The sequence below is a fragment of the Protopterus annectens genome, chromosome 12.part0, assembly GCF_019279795.1.
Source record: "Protopterus annectens isolate FY-2018-M chromosome 12.part0, PAN1.0, whole genome shotgun sequence".
Classification (NCBI taxonomy): domain Eukaryota; kingdom Metazoa; phylum Chordata; order Ceratodontiformes; family Protopteridae; genus Protopterus; species Protopterus annectens.
Window position 1 is genome coordinate 896,856,973 of NC_056746.1, and position 16,666 is coordinate 896,873,638.

The window sequence follows — 16,666 nt, forward strand, 5'->3', positions numbered from 1 at the left end:
AAAAGAACATCCTGCTGTAAGGGAGCATCTAGTAGTTTTGCTTTAACATGATCAGGCAGAGTTTGTTCCTTTAACCAAGCATGCCTACGTATAACAGACCCAGTGACAGCTGCTCTGCAGAAGGCCTCCAAAGAATCAAACCCACATTGTAAGGTATGTTTGCCCACCTGCTCAGTGGCGTGCAACAGATCCTGTACTTCTTTTAATTCAGTTTGTTGAGGGAGAATGGTTATTCTTTGCATTAACTGAGAGATTAGAAATTGCTGATACTTAAGCATATGAAATTGACAATTCAGTGCCCTCATAGCTAGTGTGGCTGAGGTGCAAACCTTTTTCCCCCACCTGTCTAGTGCTCTGGAATCCCTCTCAGAAGGTACTGGGTTTTTAGCCATAGAAGCCTTAGCCCCCTTGGGACCCTGGGAGATAGTCTCTGGGTCAGCTACTGGGCTTTTGTAAAGAAATTTGTGGGAATCAGGCACTCTGTAGCATCTGCCAGGCTTAGCCGGAGCAGGAGGTAGAGAGTCTGGGTTGAAACTGGATTCTAAATAGACATCATCCACAATGTCCAAAACTGGTGGGATGGCAAGTGGTCTGTGTTGGGGGAGTAAAAGAAACTCTGAGCCTTTTCTTTGAATCAGAGTAGTCATGACCTTCCCAGTGAAAATGTTCCCTCATAGTGTGTAAAGTTTCCCCAAAGGAGTAGTCTTCAGGAGTTGAAGCTGAGGGAATAGAGTCCTAAGCATCAGAATCTTCATAAGGAGAGAAGGAATAGTCTTGGTCCTCAGAGGAGTTTGAAAAAATGGACATTTGCTCAGAGGAAGCATAATCTTCCTCTTGTCTAGGCCTTTTGTCAGGAGGGGGCTGTGAACTCCTGATTAAAGAAATCAAATCTTCAGCCATTTTGAGCATCTGTTTCTTAGGCATAGGGCCCTGAACAGGAGACTGAAGTGCAGTCCTTTAAGATTTAGAAGGAGTCTTCGACTTACAAAACGTTTTAATAGTCGGTCTGAAAACGCCTTCCAAAACAGATGGCAGTTCTGAAGCACCGACGTCTTTAGAAGCAAAGTCGTCGGAAGGGCCTGAAGTAAAAGGCTGCGTCGGCCTGGTATATTCCATCAAACTTTCCGTAGCGGTGTAGGGTTCCAGATCTGCGGTAGTCAGGGGCTGCGTCGGAGCCTCACTGAGGACCGGAGACCGGATCAGCCGAGGCCTCGGAATCTGGCTTAGGCCTGGGCTGTCTGTCCTTATCCCTGCGTTTTTTGTGCATGCCGGTAGTCGGTTGCTCCGACGGCATGGTGTAGTTAAATTTCCTGCCGAAGTAGTGTCGTGCAAAATCAAAGCGTCTTTTAATAGTACGCTTATTAAACCTAGCACAAAACCGACAAGTGACGCTGTGGTCTGGGCCTAGGCAAGGTATGCAAAAAGAATGAAAATCCTTATGAGGTATTTGCTTCCCGCAAGAAATACAATTGTTAACTTTTTCTGACATTGGTCAGAGGCAAGAAAAGTTTCCCCAACGAGGTACTTAGCTTTATAGAAGATTTTGGTCTGAAATTCAAAAATCTCAGGAGTCGGCCGACTGGCACTTGCGAACTGCTTCTGCTTCGGGCACTGTGCAGCAAGAAAGACTGGAGAAAATGGCATCGGTTGCATTATATATATACCCCTGGCGCACTGACATCAGGGAAGAGGCGACAGCAACAGACGCCGGACCAAGACTTTGGAATTCCGGCCGACTGTGGGACCGCCTGACGACAGGATAACCCAAGTGTGATGACTGCAGCAGGGTAACACGATGAACATCATGTACATCCAGAAATAGGAAGGCAACCTCCTGGCCAGAAAGAAAACACCCATGACAGGAGAGGAAAAAAAGGGGGGTAGGAGTGAGGGAGGGAGTGAATACTGCATGAGTGAAAAGTGACATCTACTGTTATGGTAAGATTTTACACACCTGTACTATGTTCCTTCCATATCACTTTGCAGTATTCACCTCTGGGAGAGAAAAAAGCTACTTTGAAGTTAGGGAGGTGTCCTCCACAAATGCATGAAGGATCCATCTATCCACATCCTCTTTTTCCCATTTCTGCACATAGGGTCAGGGTGTCATTTCAACAGTGAAAATCTACAACCAAGGTTTACAATGCTGTGTGGCTAGCCTTGCAGCTGTAGTTCCTTCCACACCACACACACGAACACACACGTATGGGCATTTTAGTGTGTCCAACTACTGCATCTTTGGAATGTCAAAAGAAATTGGACCAGCCAAAGGAAAGCCACAAACATAGGGAAGACATGGAGACTCCACACAGAAGGCACCCCAGCTGAGAATTAAGCCATGGAGGCTTTTGCTGTGAGGTGACAACACTGTGGTGTGCCACTGTCGCCCCATGAAGGATTACCTTAGCAAACCCCGCCTTGGCTCTGGGAATGAAATCCACTTTGTAATGCTTAGTGAATGTGTAAACAGAAGACCAAATAACAGCTTCAAGGATGGAGTTATAGTGTCCAAAACCTTGGAAAAAAGCTCCCAATGAAGCCACTGCCATAAGAAATGAGCCCGAATAGAAGCAGTCAACTGTTTGCCATGAAAAGTATAATAAAGAAATGGCCTTGGAAATCCAGGAGTAGGAGGAGATGGTTTGCTTAGAACTGCCAAACCCACTGTCCTGGTATGAAAAGAAACAAAAAGCTGATATCTGATTTACAAAAGACCTTGGCTTTATCTAAATATCTGAGCTGTCTATGCAAGTCCAGGGTATGAAGAATCTTGTCACTGGCAGACTGCAGATAAAGTGAAAAAGGAAGGAAGCTGACTAGACTGATTAAGAAACATCTCTAACTTGGGCGTTACAGGATTTGGGACAGACATACCCTGTATCTAAGCAAAAAACAAAAAAGGGACTGCCACCAAGGCCTGGAGTTCAGAAACTCTTCTGGTAGAGGTTAAAACAAAATCTTCCAAGGTGCAATATTGCAAAGCAGTAGGCTCGAAGAGCCAGAGTAAAGTTATTAAAGGATAAAATTAAGATTCCAAGGAGAAGAAATAGTCTTTCTTGCAGCAATGATATGAAGAATGCCTTTTAGAAACTGCTTGATTTTAAATTTACAGGCCAAAGGAGGATTCAGTGACAAGCAGAAATTGTACTAAAGAATATGCTAAGCCAGAATGCAGCAGTTCACACAGGTAGGAAAGAACCAAGAGAACCCCTCACTGAAAAGGGATCCTGGTGATGTGAGAGAGACCAGACAGAAAAATCTCTTCCACTTTGACAAATGACTTTCTGGTATTGGGTATCCTGGCCTCCTGCAGGACCCCAAGCATGTCCTCAAAAAACTGATGTTGGTAAGGAATCAAAAACCTATCACCCAGTGTCAGCTGGACAATGGACGAGTAAAGGTGAAGGACAGATCCGTTGTCCTGTGTGAGAAGGTCAAGTCAGTCAAGTTACTTGTGATGACTTCCCATGGCCAGATGGAATAAGAGGGGGGAACCAGTGCTGTCTGGGCCAAAAGGGAGTCAAGATTTTTTTTTGGAAAGTCCTCCTCAATCTTGGGAAGGGCCCTGGGAAGGGAAAGGGGTAGAAAGGCATAAAGGAACATTCCCTTCCAAGAGAAAGACATGGTGTCCACTATCCAATCCAAAGGACTTGATACTCTGGAACAGAACCGACGTTGCCTGCTCAGAGGGGAGGCAAACAGATCCACTTAAGGAATACCCCACTGATGAACTACATCCAGAAACATCTCTGTGAAGCATCTATTCGTGAGGCTGTGCCTTGGACTTGCTGAGAAATCTGCCGCAACAGACTATGCTCTGAATGCATGTAGAGACTCTGTAGGGTCAACTGCAGACTGATGGTTATTTCACAGGCTTGAAGGGCTAGTCTGCAAAGAAGGCAAGACCTTGTGCCCCCCTTGCCTTTTGACGTACCACAGATGTGGTGGTGGTAAAACCCTTCAGAAGACCTGGCTTGAAGAGCCAGAATGACAGCTCTCCTATTCTTGATGTCATCTGTCTTCTGTTGAAAGGAAAAAAGGCCCTGAACCTTCAGTGTGGCTGAAGTAGCTTCCCATCACAGTTCAGGGCATCCATGAAGAGTTCCTAGGATGGCTGAAGAGGCTGTAAGGGAAGACCCTGATTAAGAGACATCAGTTAAAACCTTAGACCCCTCCTGGTCTGTGGAATTAGTTGTATAGTACCCTGGTCCAACAGACCCTGCAATACTCCAGGAAAATGAAGTTGTTCTGCAGGGGGGGGGGGGGGGTCGAAGGAAGAGTTTTCCAGGCCATAAAGTAACACTGCTTGATAATGGTGAGAACCCAAGAATCTTTGCTGTTTTGCCAAAATGAGATTGAAAGAAAGCCTAAGGGACAAGGGAACCTTGATGAGAAAAAAGGAGGACAGAAAGTCAGATGGCTGCAGATTTGTCTGGATAGGACTGATTTTGGGTTCTAGGCATTTGAGTAGGCTTACCAGAATATACGCCTAGGAGCCTTCTTACCCTTTGAAGACTATCTAGGCAGTCTAAGAAAAACAGCAGTCTTACAAAAGGATAGTTCTTCTGAAACTAAAGATATGCTTCAAATCTTTCGTGACCTTACTCTGATCCTGCAAGGTATTAAAGATGTGTGCCACAGCAGCGCCAAACAAGTTTTGTTTATCCAGAGGAGCATACAAGAGTTTTGTTTTAATATGATCTGGAAGGCGAAGTCAGGAAAGTACAGTTGTGTACACTTACCATAAATGTAGATGTTGGAGTGTATTCACTGTTGCAGTCATCTCATCTGGGTTATCTGCTTCCAGTAGCCCTCAGTCGGCCCGATTAACAAAGTCTTGGGTCCTGCGTCAGTTGCTGTCCGTGACATCAGGTCGTCAGGGGTATAAAACATGCAGCCAATGCCATTACATCAGTTTTTTTCCTGTCCCAGATGTCAGGTGCCCTCCAATGGGAAGCAATTAAATCTATAAATATACAAGGTTACACCTCCAACAAAAAGCAAATACACCAAAAAGCTTTATAGTATAATAGAGGAGAGTAGAGGTATAGCCAAAAGTAGTAAGGGGGCTGGAGGGAGGGTAACCAGGACTGCAACAGTGAATACACTCAGACATCTACATTTAAGGTAAGTATACACAACTGTACTATGTTCTTCGTGTTTCACTGCTGCAGTCATCACATTTGGATAGATTCCCAAAGCTAAGGATGGGAGGAGGAATTTAGCTATAAGGCCGTGCAAGACTGCAGTGGCAAAGCCATCTCTGGAGTTAGAGAAAATTGGCAGACGGTAATGCTTGGTGAAAGTATGTACAGAACTCCAGGTAGCAGCTTCTAGGATGCCCCTGGTAGGGACGCCTCTGAGAAAGGCTGTAGAGGTAGATGCAGCCCTGGTTGAATGTGATCTAATCCCCTGTGGGATAGGTTTTCCATGGTGCTTGTAGCAGAAATGAATGCAATGGCCTATCCATTTGGAAATGGTTTGCTTTGAAAAAGCCTTCCCCCTCTGCCCCAGCAGCAAATGCCACCAGCAGTTGGTCAGATTTCCTTTGAGGTTTAGTCCTGTTCAAGTAGAATCTAAGTTGTCTGTGCACATCTAGAGTGCGCAATATCCGTTCCCCTTTGTTCTGTGTGTTAGGAAAGAAGGTCGGCAAATAAATGGACTGAGGGCCACACTGGATACCACCTTGGGCATGAAGGAGGGATTGGTCCTGAGAGAGACCCTGTCCGCATGAAATATGATGAAAGGTTCCACTGCCATGAGGGCCTGTAATTCAGATACCCTTCTTGCTGAAGTGATTGCTAAAAGGAAAGCTGTTTTCCAAGAAAGGAATTTTAACTCTGCAGTAGCAGCTGGCTCGAAAGGAGGAAGAGCGAGTTTTTCCAATACAAATTAAGGGGGCCCATGCTGGAGTTGGAGCTCTTCTGGGTGGTCGTAAATTTTTGGCCCCTCTAAGGAACTGCTTGAGCAGTGGATGAGAGAAGAGGGGAGGTTCTGTGCTATAATGAGTGGAAATGGCTGAGGAGTGAATTTTGATAGAGGAGAAAGACAGGCCCTTGTGAAGCATCTCAGCTAAGTGTTGTACAATCTGAGGTAAATTGGGCACTGCTGTGCTCATCCCTTGAGATTGGTTCCAGGCACAGAATCTTTTCCATTTTTCTGCATAAAATTTTCTAATACTAGGCCTCCTTGCCTCTAAAACACCCATCACTGGTTTACTGAGAGACGCTAAAGGAGAGATTAGGTAATTAGCCAGGCTGCTAGGTTCAGTCTTTGAAGCGGAGGGTGCAGGACCTGGTTCTCCTGCTGAGTGCATAGGGGAGGAGTCTGGGGCAGGTGCCATGGGGCCAGTGACACTACACAAGAGGGGGTAACACCAGGGTTGGCATGGCCAGTCTGGTGCAAAGTCGTCCTTGGTTTGTCTTGTTTGATCTTTAGTAGTACTTTGGAGAGCAGAGGAGGAAAGGCATAAACTTTTCCAGCTGAAGGACAGAGCATCCACTTTCCAAGCTTGTTTGTGGGAAGCCCTTGTGCAGAATTTGTCCAAATGATAGTTCTGGGGGAAGGCAATCAGGTCTATATCTGGGATCCCCATTTGTTGATCAACATGTTGAAAATCTTTGGTTCCAGTTTCCACTCATGTGGGTCCATGAGATTTCTGCTTAGCTCGTCTGCCAGTGCATTCAGTTTTCCTGGCAAGAATTGAGCCTGTAGATGAACTTGGTAGCTTAAGGCTGTGTTCCACAGAGCTACGGCTAGTTTTTTTGATTGATATGCAGGTGCATTTGATTTGGGTTACATTTGCCCTGAATGCACTTCCCTGCCAGGTGAGCCCCCCATGCATAGTTGGATGCATCTGTTAGGGTTTGGGCAGCAGGGGGTAGTGTGAATGGTAGCCCCTTATTTTGGTGGCAGGCCTCTGCCCAACAAAGAAACTCTAGGCGTAGGCAAGGTATGATAGGAATCGGTGCTTCTAGATCCCGAGAATGTTGACACCATAGGCTTTTTAGATACTCTTGTAGTTTCCTCATATGCAGTCTTGCATATGGAATTAGAAGAATGCAAGAGGCCATGAAACCCAAGGCTTGTAGTATTTGCCTTGCAGATAACAGGGTTTTTGTGACCACTTGTTTGAAGTAGGTTGTCAAATGAATTTGTTTATCTGGCGTGAGGAAAGCCATCTGGGAAGTTGTGTTCAAGCTTGCTCCCAGGAATATAATTCAACAGGGTACCAGATGTGATTTCTTTTCGTTTATGGTGTACCCCAGACAAGTTAACACTTTTTGTACACATGCCAGATGATTCAGAAGTATGTCCTGGTTTTCTGCCTGAATTAGACAATAGTCCAGATATGGGTATATATGAATATTTCTTTGCCAGCAAAATGCAATGACTGGAGCTAGGCACTTTGTGAATACCCTGGGCGCAGTAGGTAAGCCAAAGGGCAGTGCAGAGAACGGACAGTGCATGCAGCCTGCTTTGAAGCGTAGTTATTTTCTGCAAGATTCCCTGATTGGGATGTGCAGGTAAGCATCCTTTAAATCCAGTGTTGCCAACCAGGCATCTTTGCCTATCATGGGAAGCAACCGGTGAAGAGTTAGCATCTTGAATTTTGGAATCACGAAAAAGGTGTTTAGGATAGACAGGTCCAGGACAGGATGCCATGAGTTGCCTTTTCTGGGTACCAGGAAAAGTCTTGAGCAGAAACCTTGTCCCTTTTCCTTTTCTGGTATCTGTATCCTTGGGAAACTGTTTAAAACCCATATGTCCTGGGTAATGAGTTCCCTGTTTTTTGCTTGCAAAGCAATCTTTCCCACTAAAGGAGCAGTCAGTTGAGAAGTGCTTGGAAGTTTGAGACAGCTTACCATGTGGGGGGAGTCTTACTACTCCCTGATTTGGAAGTGGGAGCCCCCCACTGCTTAGTCTTCTGTGTACCCCGGGACTGAAGCCTGGGTGTTCTGCTGGTTCTGGGTTTGAACTGAGAAGGCCTGGAAGAGGCAGGAAAGGACCAATTTTTTTTGAGGGCCAATGCCTACTAAATCTAGGAGGCTGCACTTGTAAGTCGTCTAACAGTTTGCACATATTTAGCTTTTTTCTCCATCTTTTTAAGAACTACTTCTGCTTTGTCGCCAAACAGCAATTTAGTTTTAACATGATCTGGCAAAGATTGCTCCTTACGCCAAGCATGCCTTCCAAGTACAGACCCGGTGACAGCAGCCCAGCAAGATGCCTCTAGTAAATCAAAACCACATTGCAAAGTATGTTTTCCAACCTGTTCATTAAATCCTGTAAATCCTTATTTTCAGCACAATCAGGAAACATCATTTTCCATTTAAGCAATCCAATAATATGCTGCTGATACTTTAACATATGAAACTGGCAATTTAAGGTCCTGATGGCCAAGGTTGCAGAGGTGTACACCTTCTTACCCCATCTATCCAGGGTCCTGGAATCTCTATCAGAGGGGATAGGATTTTTGGCCGTAGTAGCCTTAATGCCCTTGGGTCCCTGTGAAATGGTCTCAGGATCCGCGGTAGGATTTTTAAAAAGGAACTTGTGAGAATCAGGAACCCTGTAATATCTATCAGGTTTTCTGGGAGCAGGAGGTAGAGAGTCAGGGGCCAAGCTAGATTCCGAAAAGGCATCGACAATGCCCAGCAAAGAAGGGATAACTAAAGGCCTTTGATGGGGCAGGAGTAAGAAATCTCTAAGCCTCTTTAGAATCAGAGTAATCCTGTCGAGTATGCAAGGTTTCATCAAAAGAAAAACCCTCTAGGGGAGCAGCAGAGGGAATACAGTCCCCTGCATCAGAATCCTCATAGGTAGATAAGGGTAAATCCTGGTAATCAAAGGACACAAATTTCAGAATCCTGGTCAGAAGTATCATAAGCAAATTCAGTCCTAGGTCTCCTAGAGGGGGAAGGTTGGCTTGGGTTTCCTAGGCATGGTTTGTGTTTTAGGCCTAGAAGAAGAAGATGGCGTTGGTTTAATATGCAAGTCAGTAGGCCTGAATGCACCCTCAGAAGCCGGTGCCTGCACAGCGGCTCCCGACCCATCCAAGGTAGAGACATCCACAGGTTCCACAGTTGAAGCATCTCGCCGCATACCGGACTCTGAATGGGTCTCAGTAGATGCCTGCGAATCTGAAGTAGCGGGTAATCAGGGGCTGCGAAAGCACCTCACTGAGCACCGGCGAACTGGCGACTAGCTTAGAAGAGTCGTCAGCAGCTTTGGACCTAGGCGGCCTGTCTGTCTTTATCTTTGCGTTTATTTCAGAATGTCGGTAGTCGGGTGGCTTACCGAAGACATCAGGATAATTGAACAGAGTACCAAAATATTTATAAGTGAAAATGTACTGACGACAAATAGTTTGTGGTTTAAATAATGCACAAAACAGACAGTGAGGTACGTCGTGGTCAGGGCCTAGGCAAGGAATACAGTAAGAATGAAAATCTTTAGGAGGTATTTGCTTACCACAAGAAATACAATTATTGACTTTTACTGACATCGGTTTAGAGCAAGAAAAAAAGTTTCCCCAACATGGTACTTACCCTTTAGTTGAAGACTTCAGTTCTGAAACTCGAAAATGAAAATTTCAGGAGTCTGCCGACTGGCACTTGCAAACTGCTTCTGCTTCAGGCACCGCACGGCAAGAAAGACTGATGTAATGGCATCGGCTGCATGCTTTATACCCCTACCTGACATCACAGAAGATGAGAGAGCAACCGACACAGGACCCAAGACTGATGAATCAGGCCGACTGAAGGCTACTGCAAGCAGATAACCCAATTGTGATGACTGCAACAGTGAAACACGAAGAACATCCACCATGATAGTTCCTCCAAAGAAGGATCAGCGCTGTCAGATTACTCTTCCTCTGACCCACAGAAAGTGAAGGCAACTGAGAGGAGTAGACTAAAGAGTCAACAGCAGAATCACAGTCCTCAAAGGAGGACTCATGGTCTCTTGCCAGTCTGGGTGTACAGGATCAAGGGGGTGCAGGAACTGAAACCCCCTGAGGCAGCTTCAACACCAAAGCACTGAACAAGCTTTGAGTGAACATTTGCCATTCTCTTAGTGGATCCCTGGTGGCCATGTTCAGTTTTCTGTCTTTTCAACTGGACATCCGCCTTGACAAAAACTGGTTTGGACCCCTGCTTGGATTCGATCAAAGTATCAAGCACCTCTTCCTTAACAAGGATCTGAGGAATCCCTTTCAGCCCCTAGAAGATAATCAGACATGGTTCCCCCTTCAACATCCCTGGCAGACATTTGCAAAGCCTGAAGAGGACATGATAGAAGCAGGTTCTAAGTCAGCCTCCAAGGTAGTCTAGTCAGAAGAGGGTAATACCAGACCGTCTTCAGAGTTCACACACTCCAAGACAAGACATCGGGAGGAAGCTGGGCAGCTTCAGGCTCAGGCCTACATTTCTTGGCCTTCTTGAATTGCAGCTGCACCTCTAGGCAAGCAAATTATGCCATGGTACTTTGGGCCCAAAGCTTGAGATGTTGGTTCTTAAAATAAATGGAAATGGAAGAAAGACTGCTATGTAAAGTCTTTGGTATAAAAGCCTGAAAGATGGAACACTGTGGTTGTGAGAAGCATCTAAGCAAACCAGGCACCTATCATGGCGGTCCTTATGAGGAAATCTGCCTCCCACACTGACCTATCCCTTTCTTGGATGACATGTAACCCACTGAAAAATATACAACAGAAAAAGGAACTTCCAGTGGAGTACTTGTGATGCATAGGCTCAGTATAACCAGCAAAGTGAAGGGCATTCATATAGACATACATCAACAAAGTTCTGGATTGAGTGTTATGTAGGTCACCTTTATGCCCTAAGCTGGCACATGGAGCATGTAGCTGACATACAATGAGACTAACTAATAAAGGCTTTGGTATGCTGGCCTTAGGATATCCTTGGCATGAGATCCCAGAGGTGATTAAATGTCCCATCCTACAGTGGAAATCAGAGTTCTTGAATCGCACATCCTGAATGATCAAGCTGAAAACGAGGTCTGAGGTAATCTGGGGACCAGAGGGAATTCTGGCCAGGGGGAGGAATCAGAACCCTAGATCCAAGCTCTTGAAAAGCAGCACAGGACAGATCAGATAACCAAGCATTTAACTGGATGAGAGACATTGCGCATATAACACATACATAAACACACATCTATACTGATAGTTACTAAAAGCATTGTATAAATGCTGTTTACCACAGCCTACAGACAGACAACTGCTTATGGAAGTCATTCTCCATGATTATGCAGCAGAGTTGTAACAAAGGAGCTTGGTGTGTTGGACAAAATACCTGGCACTCCCTACCGAGTATAAGCAACAGTAAGCAAAAAACGGCATTGCGATAGCTTGCCATCTTGTCACTGTTAATGCAGAAACCCAATAACTCATCCATACCTTTTAACATAGGACAGTTTACAAGCAGTCCTTATATCATCTGTGATGCGAGAATTGTACTGACAGCTTGTAAACGGTCAACTTATTTGGTATCCCATCCTTTGTGCCATGCCCTTTCTATGGCTCTGTCAAGAGGAAAGATTGATTGCTGCAGTGGGTTGTGCGCATCACCACAGCTCACAGATATCAGCCCACTTTTGGTTTTCAAGCTTCAAGACTAGAAAAACTAAGAAATAATGGCTACAATAAAGAATTGCAATTTGGTGTCTCACAGTTAACCCAAACTGTCACCAATTTTATTAAAAGCAAACAAGGATTGCTACTGTACTACCCCTGCTGTGGCATCCCTTCACTGATTCTCAGACCTCTATTTTATCTTAATAACTGTGCTAATTATGATGAAGTAGCTATCAGAATAAAAAACATCTTCCTATAAAACTCGAAAGTACCACATTTAAAATCTAGATTTACACCATGTCAGTCAATGCATTGTAATGAGTTTTTGATCAAAATTGCACTAATACATGTTTGACCAGTACAGGGTATTGGCAACTCTTACTGTATTACTCAGCTGGCTGAAGTGTACAAATGTAATTCTCACTGCATACTTCAGGCTTGCAACTTATGGTGACACCCATCAACCTGTAGCACTCAAAATACTGTTAAAGCAGCAAAATTTCAAGAGAACAAGTCAGAGATAAAGAATTTTATATAAGTACATGTTTATTCACAATTTACTTCAAGAAAATGTTTTGGACAGAAGACATAAATAAAAACACAAGATGAATACAAATTATTACAACACTACAATGATCACGGCAAGAGGCAGGTAGACAAAACAGCCTTCAAGTACATTCTTACATCTGAACAGTTGCCTCAAACATCCAAAGTGCACTGATCAGAGCTCAACTCCAGCTGTAAAGGGCACAAAGTAAGTGCTGTCATTGCTCCGCTATAGTACATATGAAAAGAAAAAAATTGCTGCGAGATACACAGTAATCACAGACAACCTTTCTTTTTCATAAAGGACAGCTAATCCACAAAGTTGCATCTCTCATGGTAGTAGTAGTAACCAGTACAAAAATCTGGACTTAGAGCTCCAGCACGATGCAACCAACACTTGTACGCACTCAGAAGTTTCCCAACCATTTTCAATTTTACACCAGTGTCACACTTGCAGCTTGTAGATATCCTTGGAGATACTGTAGTGCTTCTGCATTCATATTAGTACTCAGCATTGACGGAACCTGAAAACAAGAGAAATATATTTCAGCATAGGAAACATTTCAGGCAGAAAACTTTATGGAGGTGCCTACTATAACACTGGATCTAAAGTTTCTCACAGCCCAGCAGTACATCAACTCATGCTTGCAATGGGAACCCTCAGCAGAGTATCTTAATCATTTCTCTGCAGGCAAAACTTCAATGTATTTTCAGCTCCTCACTGATTTTTCCCAGAGTACGAGAAAAAGGAAAGTCCTGACATAAATGGTAGGGTAGTACCACCAATCTCGGTCACTAAGGGTGGAAGTAAAGGGGTGGGAAGGTGCCTTACTGATTGAAATGATCTGCCTTATCCGAAAATATTTAAAATGCTAAAATCTTAATCCAGGCCACATGGTCAAGAGTAAATACAATACTAAACGGTTATTTTAGAGAGACTATCAAATCAACAGCTTGCTTTTATAAGAAAATAAGAAAATCATCACATCCCAATAAAATCCACACAAACAGAACAATGCAGAAGGCTCCATACAGTGACCAGAGGTCAAGAATGAAGCGAAGGCCCTGAAAAGGTGATGGAGATCTTGGCCACTAAGCCTCCATGATATGGTTGGCAGCTGTGAAACCATGCTTTTTACAAGGCTCATCCTGATTAACAGTTTGTCGGAATCCATTTTTTTTTATCTTTGTATTTTGAGCTATTTTAATGCAACAAAAATCATCAAGTGTATAAAAACGTTATTTTCCCCACAAAATGGCCCTTATGGGATCTGTCATATTGCAGTCACGCCTTAGTGCTTGGAGGTCTTGTCCCAGAGTTTATATTCAAGGCTCATTTGGAAAGGTGTGTGTGCATTCTGTCCTGAATGTTGGAGAAATGTGCCTTCAGTGTGTGATGAAGAAAACATAACTGGGAACAGGTGTTACAGGACTGAAATGAGTTGGCATATTTTAAACATTTTCTAGAGAGTACTCAGTCAGAAATACTGGATGAGCAAATGGTTGCATACTAAGGAAATTATTCTTTTAAGCTAGGACACCAGGAGTCTTATTCATTGCCCAAAGTGCACTAGAAGCGGGATGAAGTTGCTATACGTTACAAGTATTGGCTGCAAATTACACAGGCTGGCACTACGAGGACCACCTTCTTTGAACACATCCTCACTGCAGGTGTACATTTTTCATTCTAGACCACTAGGCTGGGAAGAATATTACTTCAAGTTCACAGACCATAGAGTCAGCATTATGCCAAACGTCTTTACATTTTCGGTGACTAATATGGGTGAATTAATTTGGTATCTGTCAGAGGATTAAGCTGTACAATGAAAAGCCCTGGATTTGCTAAATTCATTACCACTGCAAAGCATGTTCATTCTTTGGACTGGAGTTTACTACAAGTTTGCAAAGCTCTTTATTTGCTGAAGCCACTCCCCTGGTCTGACCACTTTTACTAATCAGTTTCAGTCTAGAATTGGTCCCTCCCCACCATGGAATGAGAAATCTCGGTCCATTCTATTAAATAGAAAAGTTGAGATTTGCTTTTGTGCTTCCCTAATTCCTACTGAAGGAAGATGCTGGCTCTCTAAATGCTTAGTTTATCAACTAAACTATTACACTCCTCAGTTCCTGAATTGCTATTCCCAACATGTACATTGTTTTTTTGCATGAAGTGCACAAGACATCAAATCTAAGAGCAAATCTCTCTTCATAGAGATGGATGAAGGCTAGGACATCAGCAAGCCTGACAGATGTGCAGCATGGTTTTTATTTATTTAATGATGACTCTTAGAAGAAAGCTGGATATCTCTGAAGTGGCACATTAGACATGCTCTTTCAAGTTGGTGGTAGAATTTGCGGCCCAGCAATGTCAATCAGCAAGCTGCTAGGCTTTTCACAAAGTGTTGCGTTCAGGTAGCACTTTACACCATCGGTTTCCAATGGCAATGCAATAAAATAAAATCTAGAGCTTTTAATTCATATCTGATAAATTAGACAACTCCAATTATCATCTTTTTTACAGTGATCTCAAGTATATTCTGTACTGCACAGGGGTTAATTCTTGCCCACTATGCCAGTTTAAGCTACTCGATGTCCTGGGGACTAATTATTTGAGATTTTTTTTGAGGAATGTGGTGCTTCCCTCTGTCCCGAAAGAGACCTCCTTTATGTTCATCCTCGTGAAGCCATCCCTTGATTAACATTTTTGATAACTACTGCCCCATTTCCAACCTTTTTCCCCAGTCAAGATCATTAAGAAGTTCTGTAAAGAACCTTCTCAGTCCAGGTTTAACTCCTGCTATAGTACAGACTGCTCAGTATTGCTAGAGTCCAGGGATGTTATATGAACTTGGTCTTGACAACCACAGCATTTTGATTTGAGTGCGCAAGATGTTTTTGTAGTACTCCCTCTGCAGTTAGACTGATTTTCTCTCTCTCGGTACATAGCCACAGAGTGATTTTAGGTTTGATCTACACCCCTTCCCCTGGAGTGTGAGGTGCCAAAAGGACTCAAACTGTGGGACTTCTTTAATGTGCTCATGGTTCCATTAGAAGTTTAGACAGCGAACAGTGATGTACCATTGTTATGCAGATGGTGACCAAACCTTACCACTTGCTCACAGGATTCACAGAAACTATATTCCCAAGCTATTAATTCTTATGAGCACTTATGCATTGTTACTGGCCTCCCCTCAGGTAACACCTCCTTTCTCCAGGAGGCCAATACCAGTCAATTCTGGAATAAGTACGAATATCCAGTCATACAGGTTGTGTTTAAAGACAGTGAGCAGCACTCAACATGGAGTGGTTTATTCCAGACGTCTGGGAGGCATTGGGTTATAAACTTATCACTTCATTTTAGTTAACTGTTGAAGTCTTGGGTCCCTGATCTAGTACTGGAGTCACTGGACTTGGAGATGCAAGACAACAGGATCTCTAATAGTGTGGCAAGACAAATCCCTCAAAAGTCTATGAGACACTGAATAAAGGGATAGTACTTCCAGCCTCCCTTCAAAGCTCAGGAAGTTTAGCCCTGTAATATTCTAGGTTAAGAATCTTTAGGGTCTGACCACTATTCTTTAGTGAGATACATCCCAAAGGGGGCTTGCTATACAACTGGTCTGATCAACGCTGAGTATAACAGCATGGTTGCGAAACAAATAAAAGTGTCTAAAAAGGTAAACAGATACGCTAAGAAAAAGTACTTCATAGCAACCACTGTTGCATGATGGTCGAGACACAATCAACCCAAGCTCCCAGGTTCCAGATTACACTTTGTAGTGCTGTTGTGGACTATACTATATAACAAAAGGATGGGCTGCCAACCAAAAAGTGAGGATACTACACTTTAGCATTTAGTTTGAGCTCATTTTTAGTACAATAAGAGTTTATTAGGTAAAGTTCATTCTGGATGGATTGGGTGTTGCATGGTAACTGGTCTTCAAACTTTTTGTTAGCTACAGGCAGAGGCTTCCAGAATGGAGATCTGAGAACTAAAGCCCAAAAAAGGAAAGGGCCAAACACTGATCCTGGGGACACTGCTAGTCACTTAAGTCCATACTGATAAGGAACCTGCAACTTGCACTGTGCGAGTTGTCTTTCAGCCCGTTTGCTATCCACAAATGTATCGATTTGTAAAACACTCAGCTTCCACATGATGCCAGCAAAGGGAATAATGCTGAAACCAGGCTAAGATACACCATGTGTACCACACTACATGGCCACAGTCCAGTATCTTTCAAAGTTGTTCACCACATTCAATAGATATGATCGACCATTCAAAGGCAATATGTTGGTAGTCAAGCATAAGATTATTCATACTGAAATTTACGAGGTCATTTATAATACATTCCATGGCTTTGCAGATAATTACCTGGGTCGGTTGTAAGACAACCCTTATGGATGAGCATCACTCATCATGGACAGAACTAGTAGCTAAACTTAGGTTACTATTTAACAAGTGGGTCTCCAAGAGCATGTTTAATAGTTAATTAAGCAACCAGGTGCACTGGCACGTCCCACAGA

The 16,666-nt window shown here is 43.6% G+C and overlaps 1 protein-coding gene across 1 annotated transcript in view; it reads right to left on the reverse strand.

The window, feature by feature from the left end:
* Window positions 1-12,124: 12,124 nt before the first annotated feature.
* CSE1L (chromosome segregation 1 like) overlaps window positions 12,125-16,666 on the reverse strand; it is a 1,337,268-nt gene continuing 1,332,726 nt past the window's right edge. The window contains exon 23 of the mRNA XM_044088970.1: window positions 12,125-12,666. Within this exon, the coding sequence (XP_043944905.1) occupies window positions 12,577-12,666 (90 nt within the window). The 3' untranslated portion in view covers window positions 12,125-12,576. The remainder of the gene's footprint in view (window positions 12,667-16,666) is intronic.